General features: G+C 42.1%; 1 protein-coding gene across 2 annotated transcripts in view; it reads right to left on the minus strand.

The window, feature by feature from the left end:
- Positions 1 to 12,028, minus strand: part of CSMD1 (CUB and Sushi multiple domains 1) — a 2,003,711-nt gene that overhangs the window by 381,023 nt on the left and 1,610,660 nt on the right. For both annotated transcript variants that reach the window (XM_073336216.2, XM_073336215.2), the window contains exon 25: positions 9,424 to 9,550. In XM_073336216.2, coding sequence (XP_073192317.1) covers positions 9,424 to 9,550 — 127 coding nt within the window. The remainder of the gene's footprint in view (positions 1 to 9,423; positions 9,551 to 12,028) is intronic.

The raw sequence follows: 12,028 nt of genomic DNA on the forward strand, positions 1-12,028 counted from the left end.
AACTTTTTTTCTCCCTCTTAAAGAGGAAGTGCTATTTTTAGGAAATCTTATAGTACATATTTCATCAGCATGATATTGGGTTTCAATCCATGAAAGAATTATGCACTTGCTTTTTCAAAGATTCATAGATTCCAAGGCCAGCAGGGACTATTACAATTATCTAGTCTGACTTCCTGCATAGGCCTTAGAACTTCCCCACAGTAGTTCCTAGAGCAATTACCAGTAATAGAGAGGTTTCAGAGGAACAGCCGTGTTAGTCTGTATTCGCAAAAAGAAAAGGAGGACTTGTGGCACCTTAGAGACTAACCAATTTATTTGAGCATGAGCTTTCGTGAGCTACAGCTCACTTCATCAGATGTTTACCGTGGAAACTGCAGCAGACTTTATATACACACAGAAATCATGAAACAATACCTCCTCCCACCCCACTGTCCTGCTGGTAATAGCTTATCTAAAGTGATCAACAGGTGGGCCATTTCCAGCACAAATCCAGGTTTTCTCACCCTCCACCCCCCCACACAAATTCACTCTCCTGCTGGTGCTAGCCCATCCAAAGTGACAACTCTTTACATAATCAAGTCGGGCTATTTCCTGCATAGATCAAGGTTTTCTCACATCCCCCCCACCCCCATACACACACAAACTCACTCTCCTGCTGGTAATAGCTCATCTAAACTGACCATTCTCCAGGTTTAAATCCAAGTTAAACCAGAACATCTGGGGGGGGGGGGTAGGAAAAAACAAGAGGAAACAGGCTACCTTGCATAATGACTTAGCCACTCCCAGTCTCTATTTAAGCCTAAATTAATAGTATCCAATTTGCAAATGAATTCCAATTCAGCAGTTTCTCGCTGGAGTCTGGATTTGAAGTTTTTTTGTTTTAAGATAGCGACCTTCATGTCTGTGATTGCGTGACCAGAGAGATTGAAGTGTTCTCCGACTGGTTTATGAATGTTATAATTCTTGACATCTGATTTGTGTCCATTTATTCTTTTACGTAGAGACTGTCCAGTTTGACCAATGTACATGGCAGAGGGGCATTGCTGGCACATGATGGCATAGATCACATTGGTGGATGTGCAGGTGAACGAGCCTCTGATAGTGTGGCTGATGTTATTAGGCCCTGTGATGGTGTCCCCTGAATAGATATGTGGGCACAATTGGCAACGGGCTTTGTTGCAAGGATAAGTTCCTGGGTTAGTGGTTCTGTTGTGTGGTATGTGGTTGTTGGTGAGTATTTGCTTCAGGTTGCGGGGCTGTCTGTAGGCAAGGACTGGCCTGTCTCCCAAGACTTGTGAGAGTGTTGGGTCATCCTTTAGGATAGGTTGTAGATCCTTAATAATGCGTTGGAGGGGTTTTAGTTGGGGGCTGAAGGTGACGGCTAGTGGCGTTCTGTTATTTTCTTTGTTAGGCCTGTCCTGTAGTAGGTAACTTCTGGGAACTCTTCTGGCTCTATCAATCTGTTTCTTTACTTCTGTAGGTGGGTATTGTAGTTGTAAGAAAGCTTGACAGAGATCTTGTAGGTGTTTGTCTCTGTCTGAGGGGTTGGAGCAAATGCGGTTGTATCGCAGAGCTTGGCTGTAGACGATGGATCGTGTGGTGTGGTCAGGGTGAAAGCTGGAGGCATGCAGGTAGGAATAGCGGTCAGTAGGTTTACGGTATAGGGTGGTGTTTATGTGGCCATTGTTTATTAGCACTGTAGTGTCCAGGAAGTGGATCTCTTGTGTGGACTGGACCAGGCTGAGGTTGGTGGTGGGATGGAAATTGTTGAAATCATGGTGGAATTCCTCAAGGGCTTCTTTTCCATGGGTCCAGATGATGAAGATGTCATCAATATAGCGCAAGTAGAGTAGGGGCTTTAGGGGACGAGAGCTGAGGAAGCGTTGTTCTAAATCAGCCATAAAAATGTTGGCATACTGTGGGGCCATGCGGGTACCCATAGCAGTGCCGCTGATCTGAAGGTATACATTGTCCCCAAATGTGAAATAGTTATGGGTAAGGACAAAGTCACAAAGTTCAGCCACCAGGTTAGCCGTGACATTATCGGGGATAGTGTTCTTGACGGCTTGTAGTCCATCTTTGTGTGGAATGTTGGTGTAGAGGGCTTCTACATCCATAGTAGCCAGGATGGTGTTATCAGGAAGATCACCGATGGATTGAAGTTTCCTCAGGAAGTCAGTGGTGTCTCGAAGGTAGCTGGGAGTGCTGGTAGCGTAGGGCCTGAGGAGGGAGTCTACATAGCCAGACAATCCTGCTGTCAGGGTGCCAATGCCTGAGATGATGGGGCGCCCAGGATTTCCAGGTTTATGGATCTTGGGTAGTAGATAGAATATCCCAGGTCGGGGTTCCAGGGGTGTGTCTGTGCGGATTTGATCTTGTGCTTTTTCAGGAAGTTTCTTGAGCAAATGCTGTAGTTGCTTTTGGTAACTCTCAGTGGGATCATAGGGTAATGGCTTGTAGAAACTCGTGTTGGAGAGCTGCCGAGCAGCCTCTTGTTCATATTCCGACCTATTCATGATGACAACAGCACCTCCTTTGTCAGCCTTTTTGATTATGATGTCAGAGTTGTTTCTGAGGCTGTGGATGGCATTGCGTTCCGCATGGCTGAGGTTATGGGGCAAGTGATGCTGCTTTTCCACAATTTCAGCCCGTGCACGTCGGCGGAAGCACTCTATGTAGAAGTCCAGTCTGCTGTTTCGACCTTCAGGAGGAGTCCATCTAGAATCCCTCTTTCTGTAGTGTTGGCAGGGAGACCTCTGTGGATTAGTATGTTGTTCAGAGGTATTTTGGAAATATTCCTTGAGACGGAGACGTCGAAAATAGGATTCTAGGTCACCACAGAACTGTATCATGTTCGTGGGGGTGGAGGGGCAGAAGGAGAGTCCCCGAGATAGAACAGCTGCTTCTGCTGGGCTGAGAGTATAGTTGGATAGGTTAACAATATTGCTAGGTGGGGTGAGGGAACCATTGCTGTGGCCCCTTGTAGCATGTAGTAGTTTAGAAAGTTTAGTGTCTTTTTTCTTTTGTAGAGAAGCAAAGTGTGCGTTGTAAATGGCTTGTCTAGTTTTAGTAAAATCCAACATTCATAAACCAGTCGGAGAACACTTCAATCTCTCTGGTCACGCAATCACAGACATGAAGGTCGCTATCTTAAAACAAAAAAACTTCAAATCCAGACTCCAGCGAGAAACTGCTGAATTGGAATTCATTTGCAAATTGGATACTATTAATTTAGGCTTAAATAGAGACTGGGAGTGGCTAAGTCATTATGCAAGGTAGCCTGTTTCCTCTTGTTTTTTCCTACCCCGCCCCCCCAGATGTTCTGGTTTAACTTGGATTTAAACCTGGAGAATGGTCAGTTTAGATGAGCTATTACCAGCAGGAGAGTGAGTTTGTGTGTGTATGGGGGTGGGGGGGATGTGAGAAAACCTTGATCTATGCAGGAAATAGCCCGACTTGATTATGTAAAGAGTTGTCACTTTGGATGGGCTAGCACCAGCAGGAGAGTGAATTTGTGTGGGGGGGTGGAGGGTGAGAAAACCTGGATTTGTGCTGGAAATGGCCCACCTGTTGATCACTTTAGATAAGCTATTACCAGCAGGACAGTGGGGTGGGAGGAGGTATTGTTTCATGATTTCTGTGTGTATATAAAGTCTGCTGCAGTTTCCACGGTAAACATCTGATGAAGTGAGCTGTAGCTCACGAAAGCTCATGCTCAAATAAATTGGTTAGTCTCTAAGGTGCCACAAGTCCTCCTTTTCTTTCAGTAATAGAGAATCCACCCTTAAATGACCCTTAAATTGTTCCAATGGGTAATTACTCTCATTGTTAAAAAATGTATGCTGTATTTCCAGTTTGAATTTGTCTAGCTTCAACTTCGGGCCACTGGAGCAGGCTATATCTTTCTTTGTCAGATAGAAGAGCCCATTGTTAAATATTTGTTCCCTACATAGGTACTATTACACTGTAATCAAGACACCCCTTAATGTTGTTGTTGTTAAACTAAAGAGATTAAGCGCTGAGTCTGTCAGTATAAGGCATGTTTTCTAAACCTTTAGTCATTCTTATGGCTCTTCTCTGTCCAATATATAAGTATCCTTCTCAAATTTTGGACACCAGAATTGGACACAGTATTTCAGCTGTGCTCACATTAGTGCCAAGTGCTTAACTTTATGAATACGAGTATAGTTAAGAATATGCATAATGGTTTGCAGAAACTATGCTCCTCCACCCAAAATGATTTTAGCTGTTTTTTCCCCCACAAACACTCCTTTAAAATATTTTCTGTTTCTATTTTTGTTTTTACTGTATGTTTTGCTTTCTTTCCAGCAATTTCCTTCTATCATGCACAATATTGCTCAAATCAAGGATTCAATTCTTGAATAGAGGTTCTGTTTGTTTGTTTTTTTAAGTACATATCTATAAGATGGTTAGCCAGTAAAGAGCAATTATAGGTAAAATGGAAACAATGAACAATTGAAGATATGCAAATCATAGCCTTTAATGATGCTTGTTAAAAATGGGTTGCATCATTACCTTTATTATTTATTTTCAATTTAACACAAAATTATCATGAACTATTTAAATATAACTTCAGATTTGCATAACCTTTGTGTTTATTAGAGTTGATATTTAAACATGCAGATGATGCAATTCCTTTACATCATATACAGTGCACTTAATTTATGAAGCTATTCTGTTTAAAAAAAGAGGCCCCCTTTGCTATAAAGTGGTCATACATTACTATTCAAATGTCACTTCTGGGAAATTAAATAGAAGATATTCATGAAAGTTAGGTTTCTACTACAGAGGAGGTTAGTTTAAAACAAGTTTTCAGTTGCAGCATGGCAGAGTGATGTTAGAAAGTGCGCTAGGACAACTGGACTTTCAAAAGGGACGTAATTACTTCTAACTGGTAAGCTTGTCATATTCATTTATTTGTTCTTTGTTTTCTAAGACTGGCTACCCATATGCTCTCTGACAGCTAACCCTCTTATTGTCTTGTACTTTTTCTAAGGGGAATGGGCAGATCTCAGTCACAGGGGAAACTGAAGTCCCTCTACCAAAAGGCAACTACGTGCAGCATTATCTTAAATGCAAGGCACTGGACCTCAAAACAGATGGATACCAGTTAAGAAAGAAAAACAAAAACAAAACTCTGAGATATATGGAAGCTAAGTTACATGAACTGAACCTTCAGGTTGTTTTCTGTTCTTCTTTTCTCAATTCAGTGACACTTTATTGATATGACAAGCTTTCTGAGTGTTGCCAACATGTGTGTGTGTGTGTGTGTGTGTGTGTGTGTGTGTATGAGACAGACAGACAGAGAGAGAGAGAGTGTGTGTGTGTGTATATATAAAGACAGATCCCTGCGGAATCTGTCAGAGCTATTTGAAGCAGCAAAAGCTCCTGTACCTGTGCAAAAGCACATGATTGGAGGAAGCTTATAGAGGGGTTCCAGTCCCCCACTTCAGCAAGAAATTGTATAAAACCCAGGAAGGTCTAATGACAAAAGACTTTTTGAACCAGATTGTCAGAGAGAATAGTGCATTTTGCTATAAGTTAGAGAGAAAGGGCTAACTACACAGAAGATTTAGGCACCTATCTGCCACTATAGGTGCTTAAGTACAATATTTAGGTACCAGTAAGATCCTCAACACCCCCGATTAGCTATCACCCAACCCTGTAGGTACCTAGACTCTCTCGGCACATGAGTTTCCACCATTAAAGTCTCCTATGTGCTTACGTTTCTATCAGCGAGCATATTCACAGTCACCTCAGTCTAGGCACCTATAACTCATGGCTAATCCTCAGCAGGATCTTCAGAGTAGGCACTGGACTTCCTTTCTTTCCTTTGGGATCCAACCTGGTAGGTGTGCTCAGAGCACACTTAAACTCACAGAAGATGGCCAAGAGGGGGAAAGGAGGAGGACTCCCTCAGAACCCCAACACTTTCAGGTAATTTGCCATCTAATTTGCCACCTACATTTCACACCTAAATTGATGTCTATATTGGCCTGAGATTTTCAGCTGTGAATCTTCTCCTGGAGTTAATCACACAAGCCATTTTGTTCAAGAAACAGAGCAGGGTGTGAGGATGAGCAGGGCCCTCCTTTATAATCATTAGCCCGGTGCTTAGGGTACATTACTCACTAGGGATGTGTGAGACCGGGTTCATTTCTCCCGTCTTTCACACTACAGTAAAGCATGTGAATTACTATATTTCTGGGTCCATTCTATGTTATATCAGTATTTTGCTGGTACAATGCCATTGAAATGAATAGTTATGATGGCATCAGGCCCCGAACTGCAAACTGAGATGTTTGCTAAGATATCAGTGCTCTCCCAACATAAAGAGCATCCATGGCATGTTTGACAACATTCAATAAATAGCAACTACCTCATTTTGGAGGTTTTATTCTTTTGGATTAAGTAGCACTAAAACTATTAGAACGGAGCCTCCTCTTATCTGAATTTAAGTTATGTCTCTTGACTTGCATGTACAACATGTTACATGCTAAACTATCCACTTAAATAAATTCCTCGTCACTATTCCATTTGGTAATTCAGCACAATGCACTCATTTTATTACAGATCAAGGAACTGTCTAAAGTGAGTAATTCAGTAAACAAAGAAAATGAAAATAAAAGTTAATTTCTCTGGGCATGGCCCCTCAACCTTTGTTACCTTGAAAACAGTACTATTCATATATCTTAGGGCTGGAGTACAAGAACATTAATATCCAGCAGATCAGTGAGAGTATTATGGCTATTTAAAAATACAGGGAGAGAGAGAGAGATAAAGTCACCTCAGAAAGATTTCTGAATTTGGCAGTTAGAGTCTAACAATGGAGATTTGGAAATACCAGAACCTTATATACTGATGCTGTAACCATGATCTCTTGGTAAATTAGGTCATTGATTCTGTACCAAAAAGCTAAATAAATGCTTTTAGCATCACAATGGAATTATGTAGTCTACATTTTACAAAAGTTAAAATATTAGATGTAAAAACAAACTTTACAGAACTCTGTTACTATTCAGGAGCATCACATCAGAAGCACAACATTGCATTTACTGTAATTTCAATTTTTAAAAATCTTCACTCTGAAGAATGATAATGTATAAATATTAAATATGTTTGCTAGTTAAAATTGTTGTGTTTTTTTATTTCCTCATTTCATTCTTTATTAATTTCAAATTTGTAATTCTTATTAAAATGTAAATGAAGCACTGAATTCACCTGCAATGGAGTGAATTCATCACTTGGTTTAGTCATATGGGAATACATTTATCTTTTATTTCTGAGAAGAAGAAGAAGTAGAAGAAGAAGAAGAAGAAGAAGAAGAAATTGCAAGAAAAATGTGCATTTCAATTAATAGACTTGTCTTTTCCTAGTTTAAAGCTTATTCATAGATTAATTATTTTAATTTCAGATGTAAAAGGCTTCTGACCTGTTCAAAAATAAAGTAATACACTGTTTATTAACCATTTTCTCAAAAATAAGAGACAGCTAATATTCTATACAAGTCCAATTACTGCATATCTGGTAGGTGTGTTATGTCTCCGACCCCTTCATTCATTGGTGTACAACACTGGTATTTCATTGTCCATCAGTAAATATGTTAAAATCACAAAAGATCATTACAATCATAAAAAAATCATTAATAAGAATATTTGTAAAGGACAATGTGACTTTCATTTGTAATGCTCTTGAATACTTTTTGCTCACGAGCTGTTATCTGTCTGAATATTAAATTTCTCAAAAAACATGAGTACAAGCTAAAATCTGCCATCTAAATATGGCCAATATTTGTGAAATTTTGTGTTCTATTTTACCCATTCCCTGATAACTGCAGGAAACCTGCACTTAGAACCTCTAAAGATCAGCACTCCTACCTCTGAATGAATAGCCAGGCCAGTGAGCAGCATTTATTAGATGCCACAAGCTGAGTACTGCCTCCTCCCTGATGGAATAGGAAAGTGAAGGAGGAATAAAAGCCTTCCAGTCCTTTCTGTACTTCAGAAGTTCCCAGATGTCCACTTCTTGAATCCCTCCATTGGCTTCCAATGTATTACTGCATAAAATTAAAGCTTCTCATTTTGCCTCTGCCTCCCACATCTGCCAGGGATGGTCTAGGTATTGTTAATCCTGCAGTAGCACAGGGGGATGGATGAGAGGTCCTCTTGCAGTCCCTTTCAGACATACCTTTATATGATTCTATGATAACTGTTCTGCTCTTATTTCTCTCATACCTTTTCCCATTTCCTACATTCTTCTCCTGATCTATATTTTGAGCCTACATCCTACACATGGAGCAGTCTCCCTGTTCCTTATCCATTACACATGCCCACTCTCCTTCAAATTCCCACCTCTTCAGAAAGTCCTTCCTGTCATCATTAGTAACCCTCAGAGTCTCTTTTTCCTGCAATGCTATCTTGTCTTATTTTTATTTAGGCTCTTGGTGGCCAGGACAGGAGTGTTATCCTTGTTCTGTAAAGTGCCATGTACATTTGTAATGCTAATGGGTCAGGATTGCAAAATAAAAGCACAACAGACTTCTTCAGCTGGTGTTAATTGCCATATCCTCACTGAAGGCAAAGGGCCTATGACAATTAATTCCAGGTGAGAATCTGTCACCAGGCACGCATCAAGTTAGACCCAAAATTCCATAGACTCTGGTGTCCAAGCACTCTAGGCAGGGTACTAGGCATTCTATGCTAGGTTCAGCCAAACAAAACAAAATAGATTTTGATTGAGTATTCCATATCACACAGGTTTTCATATTGAAGAGTAACGTTGAATGTGACAATAGGGTATTAAATACATTACGACAATTAAGGAGGAGATTTTCAATGGCAGCTAAGAGCCTAGAAAAAAATCATCTTTTTAAAGTTCAGTTAATTCATAACTGCTATATTCTACCTCTACTCTTTGGACAAACCTCCCATGGACATTTGACTTACAGAGTGGACTGAGGTTAGCATGCAGATTTAAGAGTATAATCTCAACTGGGAACTCTTTGAGGCACGGATTGTCTTTTTAACATATTAGTATAGTCCCAAATGGGAAGCTGATCTCTGAAAAGGATGCTTAGCTGCTACTGCAATACAAATATCTGTAATAATATCCCGGCCTAATTCAATAGAAAATTGAATTTGGCCATCCACAAAGACTGAATTTAAAACCTGGTTTTCCAAGTATTTATCACTTAAATGAAGCTAAAATATATTGAACATGCACATAACATAACATGTCTCTTCTAACTGTTCTGTGGTATCTAGTATATGAATAATAAAAAGTACTGGACTATATATACAGAATGTAAAATAATGTATTGTGTAGTAGTTAGTTGCCATAGAGTTTCATTTACAAAATATAGACATTAACAACTGACATTAAGAATTGAAATTAAGCATATACCTAATTGTCTTCCCTGGATCTGCCTCTATAATCCAAGTGCAATGAAGATTGTTGTCATATGGTGCTGGGTAACCTGGTGATAATATGCGACCAGAAGTAGCAGCATGAATTCGACCACCACACTCAGCTGCAAAATAAACAATCATTATACTTCTTAAATACAAGGCCATAATATTTAGCACTTAGATGTTTTCCTCTATTTTTAATTAGACAAAAACATATTGATTTCCATGTCCTACAACAATAAAAGAAAAGCCCTCTGACATCATGCAGAAAACCATTAGCCTCTATAATATAAAGAAAAAGGGTATGTCTACACTGCACCCTTCTTTCAGTAGCATGTAGAGTACCTACTGGCATATGCCCCCAGCAGGGTTATAGATAGCAGTATAGATGGTAAGCATGGCTTACGCAAGTAGAGTAAAGACATACCTGAAAAGTGTGGGTACGTGTGTGAGTATATGCTCTACACACTTTCAATTTGCCAAAGCATTGGATCACCATCTACACTGCTATTTTTAGCAGAGTAACATCCAGCTGCCTCACTGCTGCTGGTTCCTTTCCCCTCCACAGGAAAAGACGCCCTGAGCTGCGAGAGGCAGTGGGGGAAAGCTTGGGCAGTTCCCTAGCGCCAAACCCTTCCCTACCTCAGGGAAAGACTGCAGCAGCAAGGAAAGGCTCTGATGGTGGGGAGGGGGAAGCCTTTCCTCACTGCCTTCCCTCTCTCTTCCAGAGCCTTCCACTGAATTGTAGAATCACAGGATCAAAAGAGACCATGGGAGGTCATCTTGTCCAGTCCCCTGAACTCATGGCAGGACTAAGTATTATCTAGACCATCCCTGACAGGTCTTTGTCTAACCCGCTCTAAAAATCTCCAATGATGGAGATTCCACAACCTCCCTCGGCAACTTATTCCAGTGATTAACCACCCTGACAGGAATTGTTTCCTAATGTCCAACCTAAAGAGCCCTTGTTGCAATTTAACTCCATTACTTCTTGTCCTACTCTCAGCGGAACAATTTTTCTCTCTCCTTGTAACAACCTTTTACGTACATGACAACCATTATCATGTCCCTCCTCAGTCTTCTCTTCTCCACAATAAACAAACCCAGTTTTTTCAAACTTCCCTCATAGGTCATGTTTTCTAGATCTTTAATAATTTTTGTTACCCTTCTCTGGACGTTCTACAATCTGTCCCCATCTTTCCTGAAATGTGGCACCCAGAACTGGACACAATACTCCATCTGAGGCCTAATCAGTGCGTGGTAGAGATCAAGAATTACTTCTCATGTCTTGCTTACAACACTTCCGCTAATAAATCCCAGAAGGATGTTTGCTTTTTTTGCAACAATGTTATACTGTTAGCTTGTGATTCACTATGACCCCCAGACTCCTTTCTGAAGTATTCCTTCCTAGGCAGTCCTTTCTCATTTTCTGTGTGTGTGATTGATTGTTCTTTCCTAAGTGTAGTATTTTGCATTTGTCCTTACTGAATTTCATCCTACTTCAAACCATTTTTCTAGTTTGTCCGGATCATTTTGAATTTTAATCCTGTGCTCCAAAGCACGTGCAACCCCAACCTGCTTAGTATCATCAGCAAACTTTATAAGTGTACTCTCTATGTCAGGGGTAGGCAAACTACGGCCCAAGGGCTGGATCCTGTGACCCCTAGGGGAGGGGGAGCAGAGAGCTACATTTGCTGGTCTTGCCTGTTGATACCTCCCCCCACAGCTCCCATTGGCCAGGAACCATGGCCAATGGGAGCTTCGGGGGAGGTACCCACCGGCAAAAGCAGTGCGTGGAGCCCTCTGCCTCCCCTCCCATAGGGGCCACAGGGTCGTGGTGCCGGCTGCTTCCCGAAGCGGTGTGGGGCTGGGGCCAACGCAGGCTGGCAGGGAGCCTGCCCTGGCCCCACTGCGCACCACTGCCACCCTGGAGCCACTCCAGGTAAGTGGTGCCAGATTGGAGCCTGCACCCCGCATGCCTCTTGCACCCCATACCCCAACTCCCTGCCCTGAGCCCCCTGCCACACCCTGCGCTCCAACCCCCTGCCCTGAGCCACCTCCTGCACTTCAACTCCCTACCCTGAGCCCCCTGCCACACCTGCACTCCTTCCTGCACCCCAATCCCTTGCCCTGTGCCCCCTGCCACACCCTGCACCCCTCCTGCATCCCAACCCACTGCCCTGAGCCCCCTGATGCACTCTGCACCCCTCCCTGCACCACTGCCCTGAGCCCCCTCACGCACTATGACCCCCTCCTGCACCCCAACCCCTTTCCATGAGGCCCCTTATACCCTGCGCCCTTCCTCTGCCCCAACCCCTTGCCCTGAGTCCCTTCCTCCACACCGCACCCCCTCCCACACTCCGCACTCCCTCCTGCACCCCAACCCCTTGCCCCAGCCATACATTCATGGCCCTGCATGCAATTTCCCCACCCAGATGTGGCCCTTGGGTCAAAAAGTTTGCCCACCCCTGCTCTATGTCATTATCTAAATCACTGATTGAATAGAACTAGACCAGAATTGATCCCTGCAGGACCCCACTCGATAAGCCCTTCCAGCTTGACTGTGAACTACTGATAACTACTCTCTGGGAATGGTTTTC

The sequence above is a fragment of the Lepidochelys kempii genome, chromosome 3 (genome assembly GCF_965140285.1).
Source record: "Lepidochelys kempii isolate rLepKem1 chromosome 3, rLepKem1.hap1, whole genome shotgun sequence".
NCBI lineage: Eukaryota > Metazoa > Chordata > Testudines > Cheloniidae > Lepidochelys > Lepidochelys kempii.